At 43.4% G+C, this 15,470-nt stretch overlaps 3 protein-coding genes across 4 annotated transcripts in view; all 3 read left to right on the top strand.

Moving 5' to 3' along the window:
• LOC135259782 (protein O-mannosyl-transferase TMTC1-like) overlaps positions 1 to 3,333 on the top strand; it is a 29,626-nt gene extending 26,293 nt beyond the window's left edge. The window contains exons 17-19 of the mRNA XM_064344517.1: positions 17 to 139; positions 1,200 to 1,277; positions 1,614 to 3,333. Of these exons, the coding sequence (XP_064200587.1) occupies positions 17 to 139; positions 1,200 to 1,277; positions 1,614 to 1,820 (408 nt within the window). The 3' untranslated portion in view covers positions 1,821 to 3,333. The remainder of the gene's footprint in view (positions 1 to 16; positions 140 to 1,199; positions 1,278 to 1,613) is intronic.
• Positions 3,334 to 4,461: 1,128 nt separating this feature from the next.
• On the top strand, positions 4,462 to 8,176 carry LOC135259780 (kxDL motif-containing protein 1-like). 2 transcript variants are annotated; one of them, XM_064344514.1, is made up of 5 exons: positions 4,462 to 4,604; positions 5,466 to 5,570; positions 5,945 to 6,097; positions 6,454 to 6,500; positions 6,643 to 8,176. In XM_064344514.1, the coding sequence occupies exons 2-5, from the start codon at positions 5,476 to 5,478 to the stop codon at positions 6,927 to 6,929; spliced, it is 582 nt and encodes a 193-aa protein (XP_064200584.1). In that variant the 5' UTR covers positions 4,462 to 4,604; positions 5,466 to 5,475; the 3' UTR covers positions 6,930 to 8,176. The 2 variants fall into 2 exon arrangements, with proteins under 2 accessions (XP_064200584.1, XP_064200585.1); XM_064344515.1 differs by lacking the exon at positions 4,462 to 4,604 and adding an exon at positions 4,669 to 5,245.
• A 492-nt stretch (positions 8,177 to 8,668) lies between these two features.
• Positions 8,669 to 14,494, top strand: ergic2 (ERGIC and golgi 2). The gene is made up of 11 exons (XM_064344513.1): positions 8,669 to 8,856; positions 9,388 to 9,533; positions 10,058 to 10,166; positions 10,657 to 10,703; positions 11,484 to 11,551; positions 11,759 to 11,799; positions 12,129 to 12,230; positions 12,617 to 12,712; positions 13,625 to 13,680; positions 13,875 to 13,973; positions 14,265 to 14,494. The coding sequence occupies exons 2-11, from the start codon at positions 9,428 to 9,430 to the stop codon at positions 14,438 to 14,440; spliced, it is 900 nt and encodes a 299-aa protein (XP_064200583.1). The 5' UTR covers positions 8,669 to 8,856; positions 9,388 to 9,427; the 3' UTR covers positions 14,441 to 14,494.
• Positions 14,495 to 15,470: the final 976 nt, after the last annotated feature.

Genomic DNA, 15,470 nt, shown 5'->3' with positions numbered 1-15,470 from the left:
GTGTGTGTGTGTTCAGGCTCTGCAGGCTCTAGAGAAAGCTCTGCAGCTGACCCCCAGTGATGAGGCAGTCCTGGCTGAGCTGCACTTCTCCAAAGGAAACCAGCTGAGAGAGATGAACCTGCTGGACCATGCTTTCCAGGTAGAGCATCTGTTCCTCTCACCCTCCAGTCCTCTCTCTCTTTCTCTCTCTATCTCTCTTTATTTCTTTCCTTCTCATTCCCTCTCTGTCTCTTTCTCAGATTTAAATTTAAATAGGCTTTATTTATGGAAACACAAAGCTAATATTGCAAAACTAGTCCTTTCCATGAGCACCAGCCTGCCCAAAATCAATTATTTCTCAGTGGGCTATAAGCCTACATAATATTCTATATGTTACATAAAAAACACAAAAATTAAGAGACTGCTTGTTTTTGGATGTAACAAAAACCTGAAAGGGCAAAGTTCAACAGGCCACCTGTGTCCCAAGAAGGTCAGTTTGGGTAATTGGAAAAGAAAAACCCTGTGTAATCAAAACATTGGCTCCATCTATTGGTACAGAGCATTACTGCACTGAGGATTGCATTAGTACCATGGCCCAAAACATAATAATTGACCACAGTGTAATAAAGCTAAAATGTAATAAAGCTCATAACCTAATAAAAATCCAACAACGTAATAAAATCTTCAACCTGTAACATAATAGCTTTTTTGGGCATAATGTAATAACTTCTTACTTTATTGCTAGTTCATTACCCCTGAAGTTTTTAACTCTCCCTCTTTTTAAATTTGAATGTACTATTATTACATCATAAATTATGTATGGTGCTTTGCAATGGCCCAGAAAAACAATGTATCCCAGAAGTACTCCAAAATACCACAAAGTATATTAAAAGTATTGCTAAAAACCAATAAGTACGCCAGATTACTCCAAAACACCAGAGTATCACAAATCATTATACAGTGTCATAAAAATGCCACAGAGTATCATGAAGCATACCACAATGTAATGCAAAGTACCCCAAAGCACACAACAAAGCAAACCGTGAATCATGTCGAACTGGGTGTCCCACATTACCACATAGTGTGACAAAAAGTACCCCAAAACCCAAAAAAGTGTTTTGGGCCTGTAGATTCTGTTGATTCCTTTCTCATTGATGTATAGCACAATGGTTCTCTGTCTCAATCCGAATGACATCATCCTTTTGGCCCATCTCACACAGAGCTACAGGCTAGCTGTGGAGCTCAATCCTGACCAGTCACAGGCATGGATGAATATGGGAGGAATTCAACACATGAAGGTAAAGATGGCTGTGTGTATCACACAGGGTACTTGTGTTCTAAGCATTATGGCATATATTCCTTCAAAGTTACCAAACTCTGCAGTCCTAGACCGGCTCGTTACTTCACCTAACTTGAGCCTCTATTCACGAAGCATCCAAACACTGATCTTGGATCAGCTTAGCGTTTCAGCTCATAATGGACAATGTTAGAGTATTGTTGGGGGGAAAGTGATTCTAAATCAGCACTTCTCTGAGGCCATAGATGAATATGGGCCCTGGTTCTGATCCAAAACCCTCCTGTTTTAGGCGCTTCACTGAGTGGTTGTGCGGTTCTGGTTCTGGTTCTGTTTGCAGGGAGACTACCCCTCCGCCCGGCTGTACTACCAGCAGGCTCTGCAGCTCTCTCCAGGGTCCAAACTGCTGAAGGAGAACCTGGCTAAACTGGACCGGCTGGAGAGGAGGCGTGGTGGGAAGGAGGGAAGGGGCGGGACTAGGGCTGGGGGTGGGATGAGAGGAGCGCACTGGGGGTCAGAGGCTATGGGGGTGGTGTCAGCCACTTAGTGGGGTACAAGGTGGAGTGGAGTTGTTTAAGCAGGTGTGTGTGTGTGTGTGTGTGTGGCGGGGGGGGGGGAGGTATGAGTGGGTTTTTTTTTTTTTGGTTGGTGATGGAGTCTGACTTATTGGAGTGTGTTTGGAGTCGAGCAGGGCATTGTGAGGGGTGGGGTTCATTACCAGGACCTCCATTGCCTGACCAAATCCGGGAGTTCTTCCTCTTGTGTCCTGAATAAGCTTCAAACAGACTCTACTTTGTAACCTTCATCACTTCAATTCTGCTGCACCTTGGAAATATGGATCTCCTTTACTGAGGTCTCTCCTGTACTCAGCTCTTTACCAAAAACATGACAGAGGTGAGAGTTGGGTTCTGCCATCTTAAACTACATGCTTTTCTATAACACAGACGAGCTTACCTGTACCACAAACATGCTTACCTATACCACAGGCAAGCTTACCTGTACCACAAGCATGCTTACCTTACCAATACCACACGCTTGCTTACATATACCACAATTGTACTGAACACCAGCATACCTCTGGAGAAATTTGACACACTCATGTAACTGCATCTTTCGATCTAACTTTCTATCATGAGTCATACGTACCCATAACTGGCCACGGTTATGAACCACTTTGCTATAGAAACCGCCAAATTGATTTTATTATTATTAATAATAATAATAATAATAATAATAATAATAATAATAATAATACTTTTATTTTATATAGTGCTTTTCATAGTCTCAAAGACGCTTTACAATACATGAATTATCAGGAAAAAAAAGAAGAAAAAAAGATTTAGCAATTTGGCAATTTAGAATGGGACATTCTGTGAATATATTATGCGTCATCGTGTCATAAAACCTGCTGTTGGCAGTGAGCAGGTACACCAGCATTCTCAGGACCATCAGAGCGAAGCGCAGTCGTTTTTCTGTACCGAGCCCCACCTGCTTCTTCACCCAAGCTTAGTGATTATGCTGCATTTCACTTAGACCTCAGAATACAGTGTAAATACAGAGTCCTGTAGCTCTGGGCCAACTGTAATGGACCTGAAGCACTGGGCTAATTATAGTCATCCCACTGAGGTTACTTTGATTTGGATTTTTTTTTTTCAGCATATCTGGTGTTACAATGCTTTGAATGTTATTTATGAAAGTTTAATTTTTTATGCTCATGAAAATCATTAAAGAATAATATCATGACTGTAAATATTTTATTATCATTATTTATGGATAAAGTTCTATTTTTCTTTGTCTTTGGATTATTTTGTACTGGCATGCAAGGTTTTGATGAATTGCATTGACGTTCAGAAGTTAAAAAGTGTAATCAGATTTTATTTATTTTCATGCAAATGAAGAGTTTATTAGCAGCCATAATGTGCGTAGGTTTGCCTACCGCTGTGCGTTAGCATGGAGGGCTGGAGCTCTGGAGCGTTATACAACCTCAGGTGGGAGGGGATTCAGTCATGTGACATCTGACCTGACCAGAGGATTTAAATAAAAAACATATCTTTAATCTCTCCTGTTGGTCCGGTGTGTGCTGTGTTTGTTTTGTGTGAAGAGATTTTCTTCTTTTCCACCTAAGTTAATGCTGGAGCAGTTGCAGCCACTGCAATGGAAAATAATGTGCTGTTTTCAGAGGTACCGAAGCACAATGATTCCAAAACAAACTTGTTCTTTTCACTTACAAAAGCAGGATCAGGAATGAAAAAAAGACATTTAATCTCTCTGGTGACTGTTTGGCAGGTGATGATTGGCGTTGAATAGGAAATTCCCCTGCACTATAAGCAACAGTTCCTTGAATATATTTATGCACATCTATGAGACCCAGGGTGAAAGACACACTGTTTCTTCATTACAGGGCAGTGATGCAAGTGTCCTAGAAACATTTACAATATGCTACATTCATGATCTATCCATCCATTATCTATACCTGCTTATTCCTGGTAAGGGTCAAGGGGGGTGCTGGAGCCTATCCCAGCATGTATTGGGTGAGAGGCAAGAATATACCCTGGACAGCTTGCCAGTCACAGGGCTACATTCATGATGTTATGCCTAAATAAACGTATTTAATAATGTGTTGAGGAAACTGCGCCTCTTTATGTTTGATACTTGTGTAACAAAGCATACACCCCAAAAATTGTTCTTAGGGGTTCACATGTCTGTGGTTGTCAGATGTAACATTGATGATAACTTTTATATTTTATCCATGAATACATTTTACATCTCAATACGTCTTTAAAACACAACTTTCAGAAAGAGATTTGCGAAGCAGGTCCTCCCCCTGCTGGATACCTTGTGAAAAATCCCTGTATTGTCCATTTCTCGCAGAATGACCACATGTCTAAAAACCACGTTAAACCTGAATACTCTAAATGGATAAGATCGTGTTGTGTACTAATGAAAAACGGTTCCGTGTTGTTTTAGGGTATTGTTAGCCAAAGTTCATTGTTCAGATCTCTCACGGGTGGCTCTGAGACATTGACGTACGGCTTTGACGTCCCCTGCTTTTACCAGGAGCTTCCTGACGCCCCATTTCTGCCACAAGATTAATTTTCTCAACCAAATTATCTTTTAAATTGTGATGCGCGCCTTATAAAATGAATAAATAAACCAGTATATGCTGAAATCAGAGACTGTAAAAATCCGCTTTTCTGTTGATGAGTAAACTACTTGCCGCACGTGACCCGTCATATGACAGGTCATATCATGTGTTCACAACACGGAAGTACGGCGCTTGATCGCATCTCTCCGACTGGAATATAGCTTGCTGACATTTTTGAGGAACTAGGTAATGATGTTAATTTTTTTAAATTTGATTTCTTGTAGACCTGCGTGAAAACCTTAATACCCCAAGCTACATTATAGCTGTCGTGTTTCTTTTAATTGCGTCAGTACCGTTAAGTTGATCGAAGCAAGCAGTGTTAGGTGTGTCTGATGTAGTTGCATTTCTTGCGAGGTTGTTTCCTTTCTAGTTGTATTACGACGGTTTAGGTTTAATCTGCTAGCACGTGTTATCGGTGCAACGTATTTTATAATTTATTCAGTTAAGAGACACAGAAGCTTAATAGAAATCGTTTGCCGTTGTTTTAAAATCGGTGTGGACGGACCCAGTTATCGTGGTGCCTGTTACAGCATTATTTCATAGACATTGGCATTGCACTGTTTCGAAGTTATTAAGCTAACCAGCAGGAGGCGCCATCCGAAAACAGAACATAACAGTCATACATGGAATTAATCACAAACTTTGTTCCTCTGGCTGATGTTGCCTGTTGCATGGTGACTGATTTTTCGCCCAACTGTGCTCTTTTGAAATGTACCGCAAGAAAGGATGTACCCTTGAAAACAATTTCAGAGACTTTAAATGTAGGAGGAAACCGGAAAATTTTTAATTTAGTTTGATTTCAGATGACCACCAACCCCCCTTCCCTGGTGAGCTGTTGGGTAGATACTGCATTTTGGGCTTCAGTGCTCAGGATCTATTTCTGCATAGGATTAAAAATATCTTTATGAAGGGGGGTAATATGTGTCTTACAGAGCAGTTCTGGCTACTCTCATTCAGTAGGCCATTATTCAGTCTCATTAACACATTGAGATGAGTGAATGAATGAATTTTTTATCGCTATCTTTTCTTGACATTTCTGCATTTAAGCTTCAACACCATGGAGCCATCTGCTTCTGGAATGTTCTGTGACAGGATGCTGAGCATGGTGAACTCTGAAGATGTGAACGCCATCATCCAAGCTCAGAGGCACATGTGAGTGTGTGACGGAGCTCAGCGTTTATTTTCTTTTCTTAATTTTGTTGAAATTGTATTTATGTTTTCATGATTAGAAAAAGGGTTTAAGGCATAGAAAGGCTAGGAGATGACATAAACTACAGAGAGAGACAGTACTGTTTCTTAGTATTTCTCTATTATAGTTACGATGTTGGGGTCAACACCGATTGATTCAGTTGGTTTAGTAAATTAATCGAAATTGAAATTGATTGAACGGAGCATTGTTGGCATTTTTAACTAACTGAGCTGAATTTTAATGTAATTCCTGAACTGAAATAGGATGTGTGTCTGTAACTCTTTTTGCAAGCGGTTTTTCCTCCTGGACAGTTGTGGTATATGATTGTTTTTTCCAGGCTGGACCGCTTTGAGAAGACGAACGAGATGCTTCTGAATTTTAACGGGCTCTCCAACGTACGCCTGCACCAGATGACTGAGCACTTCCTGCTGCACACACGCACTCTGCTGGAGATGAAGAAAGACCTGGACAGCATATTCAGGAGAATCAGGTGCTGCCCCCACAGGGCAAAAAGATCCTGTCCACATTAGCGAGTTAGTTCATATTGTGCTCTCTTTAGCGCAGGAACGTCCGATCTTATCCATTTGGGGGAGGGGGATTCGGTTCCAGCTAAGCGCTAAGTGACCATATTTATCTGGTAACAGTCTTGAGTGAATACTTGCACCGTTCAAAGGGGAGGTACAGTTTGTGAGATTCAATCCCTACATTTTGGTTGGACGGTGATAGGACAGTGGTTAACTTCAGTCATGGCCTGATTTCCTTTCTATTTAAATGTGTAATGTCTGCTGGAACATGACTATATGTAAGTCTGCACACTATAAAATTGAATTGTTCATCACCCTGCAGGACACTGAAAGGCAAGCTTGCAAAGCAGTATCCCGATGTCTTCAGCAGTAAGTGAAGCAGTCATAGATGATGATGTCAAATTTACCGTTAGTGGGCTAACCCTTATAGCTGTCACACCCCTACACTCGTACTAACCCTTCCATTTCACCCCTTCTCTGAATACCTTGCCCCCCCCTGCCCCCCAAAAAGGCGTCCACGAGTCCCCTGTCCTGGAGGAGGATGACGATGAGTTTGACCCTGTCCCGCCCAGCACAGCAACCACCACGGCAACCTCGGAGCAGAGCACGGAGTCATGTGACACCAGTCCTGACATCATCTCCCCCACCGTCAGCCGCTGCTCAGAGGACTTCTCCCAAGAGCATCACCCTGACACGCCCACCCCAGACTGCCCGGATGTGTCCAAGGATGTGGGCGTGGCACGGGGCGATCTTGTTGATGTGGGCGTGGCCATCCTTAGGGACGAGGGCCCAGATTAGAAGGGGGGTGGGGTCATGTGGAGGGGCAGGACTGGAGAACCTTCTACATGGGAATGCGATTGCTCTGGCTGGTGCACTGACCAGCTTTTTTAATTAGTATTTTGTTTTTTCTGCACTTGCTTTGCAGTGTGGTGGTCGGGTGAAGCTGACCCTTGAGGATTGAATGTAGCACAGTGCAGAGATACGAGTTAGCATGTGACTGTACGCTACAGGATGTGAGTTAGCATGTAAGAATCTGCTACAGGATGTGAATTAGCATGCGAGTGTCCACTACAGGACGTGTCAGCATGTAAGTGTCTGCTACGGAATGGGAGTTAGCATGTGCCGCATCTGCTATAGGAAGTGAGCTAGCATGTGACTGTCTGCTACAAGGTGTGACATCACCCTTGGAAAAGCCATAAGAGGGTGATTAGTTCCCCTAGCTGGGTACCTTGTTCTCCAGCTCAGTGGGCCAGTCAGTCTCTTACTGAAACCCACAGCAGGACCTGTCCCTGGTACATATGCAGCCCTGCTGCTCGCACACAACCAGGCACTGAAAGAGGACAAAATACTTGAATTTTCCTTGTGTCCTGACAAGTGTTGCTCGAATGTAATGTTTGCTTTTTTTGTGTGTGTGAATGCATCTGCGAGTATGTGTGAGTATATTTGTATCTGTGTATCTGTGCATGCATAGCATGTGTGTGCGCATGCGCTAGTGAGTATGTCTAAGTATATTTGTGTGTGTCTGCATGTGTATTAGTGAATATTTTTTTGTTTGCGTGCATGTGTGTGTTCAGTTATCTTTTCCGTTTAAAGAGCTTAGCACATATGTCATTCTTTAACCATTTGGGATTTTGTTTTTCAAGGGTGAATTAGAAAAGCACAAAATGTCAATTTCTTTTTGGTCACCACTTACCATGTGTTTTATTATTTATTGGTAGATTATTTATGCAAAATAAAGTTATGTGACCCCAGATTAAAACTGAACACTGTTAGTGACCAGAGCTGCTTTCTTCAAGTTTTTTTTAACGAGTGAAACTAGTAAAGTTGTAAATGATGTATAAATAGAGTAGTGCTTTTTATATCTGTATGATGAATGAAAAATGACGTTTGGATTGGTAAATTAACTGTGATGGCTCTAGGAAAAAATGTACAATTTTAACACTGCATGAAACATCACTAACCAAAGAGTGTGTCAGTACAGTACTCAGTATTGGGAGTAATGTCTGTCTCCAGGTTCAATAAAAAAAAGTTATGTTTTTCACCCATGGAAGAGTTTGTGGTATTAATAAAAATGAAATTATTTGAACTCACGCTCACTATGTGGAAACGCTCAGCATTTTTGTATACATTGAGAAAATGGATATGGAAAATGCACAATGTTAAGCGTGGGCAAATGTCTCGCTATCAATCTTGCCAGAACTATGAACCACAGACGCGCTTCTTAGGAGTCTCTATTTCTTGTGGTAAGCCTCTGACTCCCTCAGCAGGCACTTTTCTCTCGTGCAAAAGGAATAAGAGAGAAAACGTATTGAGGTTAGAGAATGTGGATAAATGATATGTTAAGACGTGTTATTTTTAACCAATAAATGAGAAATAGCTCAGCGCAGCATAGAAAACGTGAACCACATGGAGCGAACTTGCGTATATCTGATCAAAATACAGACCGTGGAAAAAAGGATCAAACCGATGGATCAAATGCACTCTTGTAACTACGCGGAATGCTCAGGGGGCGCTCTCGGAGTTGAGATTATATGCTTTCGTCTAGCTGAGAAGCTCTATGGTTCTAACGGGGTCAGCGGTTCACAAGCGTAGAAAACCTCATACACGCCTGGAATAATTTACAGTTGAACAATAATGAAATATGAAACCCGTGTTTGACTAACAGCACACTGTCCGTCAAAGATTTCAACGGGAACCTAACATTTTGTAGACGTATGCACCCGAGGTAAGAAGCTGATGTTTGTTAGACTAGCTCGTAGGCTAAGCAAACGCAACAGCAGCAGCCTTGCTGGTTTATCTTCCTCAGTTTCCGTCATACTTTGCCAGCCCTTATTTAAACGTTTTATTGTTATCTGACGTTGCGCGGCATGTCTGTGCTGAATTACCGTTTCAAACATTTACCTTTATGCAAAAAAGCTACATAATCGCTCTAAGATACTGTTTTATTTCCTAGTAAGCTTTGTAGTTGGTCGCCGGGATACTCCAGCAAGCCAACACCACGTCACGAAAGTGGTGTGTCTGCTAAGATAAACTAGCATGCTAGCGGCACTGGTATAGCTAACCTTACTGACCTGTAACGCGCTTATTGACAGTATCTGTCCGTACGGGCACACGAAGCACATTTCCTGGTTCTCAGATTTCAGCGAACGATCGCTATTTAATGGTAACTAAAAGTGAGCAATGTGATGCATTGTGTTGAATTCCGAAATAAAATGTTATAGATAAAGGTGTAAATGATTTACTGTTGAATGTTCAGGTTGAATTTATGAGGGAGGCAGTGGAGGATTCTCCCGAAGATGAGGCGGCTGTCCCGGAAGAAAGCTCTCAACCTGGTGAAGGAACTAGACGCTTTCCCAAAGGTTCCCGAAAGCTACGTAGAAACTACAGCGAGTGGAGGAACTGGTGTGTTACCATCTGCACATAGATCAGGGAGACGTGTGTGTGACTGGTGTTCCAGTCTAAGGATTGGACATGAGCTTTGACCCTTTTCACGTGTTTACATTTGTCCATGTCGATTTAAGAGTTCCTGTATTTGACATCTGCTGTTCTGGCATTTGTTTTTAATTGCTCAACATGTACAGACATAGATACAGAAGTCATGCGTTTAGTATGTGTGTGTGTGTGTGTGTGTGTAGACCTTACAGTGTTAATGGTTATGCCTGTGCTAAGCTGGAGACCTGAACGCTTTGCTGTTCAGTTGTGCTTGTAAATCTTTTGACTGCTGTGGTGAGGTGACCTTGACTTTGACCTGACTGTGGTTTGTCAGTGGGACTTTACTTTCTGAAAAAGCTGTTTGATGTCAGAATCACAAGTAAGGTTTTCTGGACGAGAGGATGTAATTGATGCTTGCAGAGAGGTGATCTGAGTGGTGATTGGTGTCTGCTTTCCTCCTCTTCCTCATCCTCCTCCTCGTCTTCGTCTCACAGTGTCTCTCATCGCCTTCACTGCGATGGCACTCCTGGCCTTTTTTGAGTTCTTTGTGTACCAAGACACCTGGATGAGGTACCAGTATGAGGTAGACAAGGACTTTTCCAGGTAGGTTTTCAGAAACCCCTTTAATTCTAGGTACATTTTCAGAAACTCTTCAACCCTCTGAAAGCTGAGTTGCTTCTTATCTGTAAGAAGGCAGCACCTGACCATGCCAGAGATCCTAGGCTGTAGTTTTGTAGCAGAGTGTTGTGGGAGGATGAAAGTTGTTCTTAGTGTTGTTTTTTCTGTATAGGTCTGGTTGTTCACCTTGAAGTGTGACTAAATTGTATCTGGCTGTTAAACTCAGTTTTGTCTTATGACAGGTAGACATAGTAGTTCATGTGCTGCACAGATATTAATAGAATGAATGACTTTAGCTTGACAGTACAAAGTTTGTTAAGTGCAGACTTGATTATAACACTTAGCCTATCATTTCAATAAGATGATAGGAATATCATGAGTATCATAAAGATGATTTGTTTTTAAATGGGCTGCTCGGCTACATGAAATTCCAAGGTTGTAATTTGATGTGTTTTTTCTTTTCTTTCTTTTTCAGTAAATTAAGAATTAATATAGATATAACAGTTGCTATGAGATGTCAGCGTAAGTATAATTTTCATTTTCTGGTGCCTGATTCCGATTCTAAATAATGTGCTGTGCTCTTAGGAAATTTTTATGTCTCACAAAATACGCAGTGTAATTACAATACAGACATTACACACCAGTCTTCTGGGGCAGTATGTTTCTCTTAGCAGACCATTTGGAGGTGGGACCATGATGTGAGGGTGTGGTTAGAATTGTGCGGGGGGGTGTGGTTTAGGATCTGTGGCCTCACTGGCTGGTTCTGTAGATGTGTCAATGTTCAAGGTGCTCAGTCTGTATCCAGAACCTGTTCTTCCTGAGGTTCTGAGAACAGAATATGTAGGCTAAATAACACAATATGGCATTACTTTGCTTTTCATCTCAATAAACATCCAGTCTGAAACTAAGAATGCTCACTGGTGCTTTGTGAAAGGAAACTGTGGCTTTACAGGATTTTTGTGGCTGCAGGGATGGCATTGAACTTCCTTGTAGTTGTTTCTGTTTGATGCAAATGATGATATTTGCATGTTCAGCTGTAGCTGTTGGGCACACGTGATGTTTCTGTAGGCTTGTGTTGTTAGTGAAGACATATTGCGCTATTTTTGTGTTTCAGATAATGTTCAACAGGGCTTTTGCGTTGTTGTAGACTTTGATCTGGTTGTGCAGCCAGATGTTCTCAGTTGTTTTTGCCTGGTTGCAGATGTTGGTGCAGATGTGCAGATGTTATTTGGCTTTTTTTGCATTGTTTCAGACGTCACTGCGCGTGTGCATATGTTCACAGTTTCTCTTGCGTTGTTGCAGACATCGGTGCGGATGTGCTGGATCTGGCTGAGACCATGGTAGCATCAGATGGCCTGGAGTATGAACCGGTCAGTAGAACTTTATCCCCCCCACCCCCAATACACTTCCTGTTTCATTAAAACAATGGTGTTCATTTTATCCCCCAGGTACACTTCCTGTTAAATTAAATCAAAGGCATCCATGGGAATTTTACTGAACTGTCCTGATGCTATAGCTGATTTTATTGTAGATTCATTGCTGCGATATGAACTCCTTTCTGCTTGACTTTATTCCAGGTCATTTTTGAGCTCTCTCCCCAGCAAAGACTATGGCACAGGTGAGCTACCTTAAGAGTGTGTGGAGTTTTGCTATGATCCCATTAAGAGCAAGCTGTGTCTGAAGTTTTATTGTAACACTATAAAGAACTAACTGTGTGTGTTTAGCATATTTGAAACCTTAACTGATTAAACAACGTAAGCAATTGTGATACATTTATTTTAAATAAATTTGCTGTTAGATTGGTGTGATGTTCAGAGCGATATGTTAAATGGAGTCGTGTTTTGAATGCTATGTTAAGTGCAGTATGGTGTTCAGAGCAGTATGTTAAGTGGAGTGTCATGTTCAGCCCGCTATGTTAAGTGGATTTCCCTGTCCCTCCCTCCCCAGGACCCTCCTCCTGATCCAGGACAGGCTGCGAGAGGAGCACTCTCTGCAGGACGTCCTGTTCAAGAGCATTCTGAAGGGGTCCCCAACAGCCTTGCCCCCACGGTGAGAATTCACAGCACTGGGGACTAGGGCTGGGACTGTATCAGGTGTTTTTGGTTCTGTTCTGTTCTGTTCTGTTCTGTTCTGCCTGTCTGTCTGTCTGTCTGTCTGTGTGCCCCTCTCTCTTTGTCTCTCTTTCTCCATCTCCTGCTCTCACTTTCTGTCTCTCTCTTTCTCTTACTCTTGTTTTCTGTATCTCTTCCTCTGTCTCTCTGTCTTTATCTCAGGTCTGAATTAATAGCGCTAACTTAAGAACAGCAGACACTGTGAATTTATGCTTGTCAGTATGATGGCTGCCTGTGTATACTTTTAGGCACATCATCATCTAACCCCACCCCCTCTCCATGTCTCTGATGTCTCTGCCCCTCTGCCCCCCCCTCCCCCACCAGGGAGGACACACCCACCCAGCCTCTCTCTGCCTGTCGGATACACGGGCACCTCTACGTCAACAAAGTAGCTGGAAATTTCCACATCACAGTGGGCAAGTATGTACAGCCCCTCTGAGCATGCTCCGTAGTGACCTCACATTGCACCGCTTCTCTGTTTTCATGACGTTAGCGCCTGGGTGTTACCATAGATACGGAACTAGCACTGAGCTCGATGCTAAATTGCAGCTTAATAGGTTTAAGTGTTCTGCCGACTGTGAGCCAGTCCTGCTTCAAATGAATGTCTACTTAGACGCCTGTAAAATTGATCTTTCCATCGATATTTCAGAAGATAATTCTTTTTTTTTGAAGTTTGATTTTTATGTTTTGGTTACAAACAAGTTTCCTTGAACATTCTCCGGAATCTGCAGTCGTTCTTTGTTTACACATTTGAACTTACAGAGTTTAAGCATTCTTTGTGCGTAATACAGAAAAGGGACATTTAAATCCTCAATGTATGAATTGATGCAAAACTTTTTTCCAGGTACTTGTTACATTTACCATAGAAACTTTTATTTAGACCAGGCCTTTGACGAAACCATGAACTGCAATGCATAGGTCATTTTTATTGCAGGAATCTACCTGTGTATTGATGCATTGAATCAATTTAAATCTGTAGTAAAACTAAGAGTGGTGCCAGCACTGCAGGAGCACTTGTGGCTGTTTTTGATCACTTGACTGTGGCGTTCACTTGATAACATATGGCACAACTCTGACATCTGGTAACCTGAATGCTCTGTCTCCCCCCCCCCCCCCCACTCTGTCTGCCTCTCTCTCTCTCTCTCTCTCTCTCTCTCTCTGCCTCTCACTCTTCTATCTTTCTCCTCTCCTCTCCCCATACCCCTCTCTCTCTCTGTCTCTCTCCCCATCTCCCTCTCTCTCTGCCACTCTCCCCTCTCTCCCCATCTCCCTCTGTCTTCTCTCTCCCCATCTCCCTCCCTCTCTCTCTCTCTCTCTCTCTCACACTCACAGAGCTATCCCTCATCCTCGAGGCCACGCCCACCTCGCTGCTCTCGTCAGCCACGAAAGTAAGTCCCCTGCGCCCCGCGGGCTCAGAAAACAGCCTCGCGTGTGATTTGCCGTTCCAGCTACGCGTAAAAAGACACCAGCGGCTTAATCCGTCCTTCGCTTCGTCTGCCGCGCGACTCTTCCTCTTGAAATATTCTCCGCTCCCCTCTCCTGACGCACATTTATTTGTTTATTTTTTTTTTCCGTGTCGCAGCGTACAACTTCTCCCATCGGATAGACCATCTGTCTTTCGGAGAGGAAGTCCCGGGAATCCTAAACCCGCTGGACGGCACGGAGAAAATCTGCGCCGACCGTAAGGGAGCGCCGCCCCCCGCCGCTTGACCGCCAAGTCGCGGATCTCCGCGCGCTGGCTCCGTCTGGCTCCGTCTGGCTCCGTCTGGCTCTGTTTGCTGTGCTTTTCTGAGCTTCCGCGCTAAGACGGTCGTGCCAGGGCCAGTGCCAGTGCGTTTGGGCTTTCCGCACTGGGAGAAAAGAGCCTAAATCTGGCATGGAAATATTCTGCTCACAGCAGGTCTTGTAGTTGTGTTTTGTGTTTTTTTTTTTTTTGGGTGCTGTGTTTTTAACTCTGACTCTTGTGTTGCAGATAATCAGATGTTCCAGTATTTCATCACTGTGGTGCCCACAAAACTGCACACCTACAAGATCTCAGCCGACACGCACCAGTACTCTGTCACAGAGCGGGTAGGTCCCCACACACCAGTACTCTGTCACAGAGCGGGTAGGTCCCCACACACCAGTACTCTGTCACAGAGCGGGTAGGTCCCCACACACCAGTACTCTGTCACAGAGCGGGTGGGTCCCCACACACCAGTACTCTGCACGGGGTCCAAGACTTAAGACAGGGCCCCAATAATACTCAAAATTACACTTTTGGTGACATTATGCTGTTGCTATAGATTTAATGTGCTGTAGTCATGCTTCTGGTCTTTATGATGATGATAGTTGCTGATGGTGACTATGGACGAGTCAACAACCATGCGCTGGCAGTTCCCTGGGCGTTCGGGAATCTTGGAAGTATCATTCACCACAGATGTGCACCTGTAACACAGCACTAACACATCTCGGGCAGTTCCTGTGCGGCCAAATCGACTTCTAACATATGCTGCACACCTGAACACACACCTAACACATCTACTGCACACCTGTACAAACGCCTAACATACTGACTACACGCCTGAACACACACTTAAAATGGTACCTGCTGCACACCTGAACAAGCACCTAACACACTGCACACCTGAATGCACACCTGAACAATACTTCCTGTACATCTGAACACACCTAACACACACACAGACCTGTGTTTTAGGGGTTCCACTGCTGTGTACCCCTGAGTGGTCAGGGGGACAGTATGACTGTGTGACTCTAGGATTTAAAATGTAAGAATTGTGACATTTTGGGCTAAATGTATTGTTACACTTAGTGTGTGCTGCAGTCAAACGTTTCCTGTGGAAGAGGTCACATGACTGTCCCACACTTCCTGTTCTCTCTGGTGTTCCAGGTATGCTCCATGGGTTTGTGGGGTTTTGTGTGGACATCTTCTGCTGTCGCTTCAAACTGGGAGTTTACAGACCCAAAGAGGTACGTCTGACCGCTCTGTATCCTGGTCTGACCGCTCTGTATCCTGGTCTGACCGCTCTGTATCCTGGTCTGATCGCTCTGTATCCTGGTCTGACCTCTTTGTTTCCTGGTCTGACCGCTTTATTTCCTGGTCTGATTGCTTTGTATCCTGGTCTGACTGCTTTGTTTCCTGGTCTGATCACTCTGTATCCTGGTCTGGCCTCTTTGT

Source organism: Anguilla rostrata, chromosome 7 (assembly GCF_018555375.3).
Source record: "Anguilla rostrata isolate EN2019 chromosome 7, ASM1855537v3, whole genome shotgun sequence".
NCBI classification, from domain to species: Eukaryota; Metazoa; Chordata; class Actinopteri; order Anguilliformes; family Anguillidae; genus Anguilla; species Anguilla rostrata.
This window is presented reverse-complemented; position numbering and strand designations above follow the sequence as displayed.

What these genes read in the sequence shown, in the direction of transcription:
- LOC135259780 (XM_064344514.1), top strand. Translation starts at nt 5,476, where the DNA reads ATGGAGCCATCTGCTTCTGGAATGTTCTGTGACAGGATGCTGAGCATG. An exon ending in ATCCAAGCTCAGAGGCACAT is followed by an intron (nt 5,571 to 5,944) that starts GTGAGTGTGTGA and finishes TGTTTTTTCCAG; the next exon opens with GCTGGACCGCTTTGAGAAGA. An exon ending in GTATCCCGATGTCTTCAGCA is followed by an intron (nt 6,501 to 6,642) that starts GTAAGTGAAGCA and finishes CCCCCCAAAAAG; the next exon opens with GCGTCCACGAGTCCCCTGTC.
- ergic2 (XM_064344513.1), top strand. Translation starts at nt 9,428, where the DNA reads ATGAGGCGGCTGTCCCGGAAGAAAGCTCTCAACCTGGTGAAGGAACTA. An exon ending in TACAGCGAGTGGAGGAACTG is followed by an intron (nt 9,534 to 10,057) that starts GTGTGTTACCAT and finishes TTCGTCTCACAG; the next exon opens with TGTCTCTCATCGCCTTCACT. An exon ending in ATGGCCTGGAGTATGAACCG is followed by an intron (nt 11,552 to 11,758) that starts GTCAGTAGAACT and finishes ACTTTATTCCAG; the next exon opens with GTCATTTTTGAGCTCTCTCC.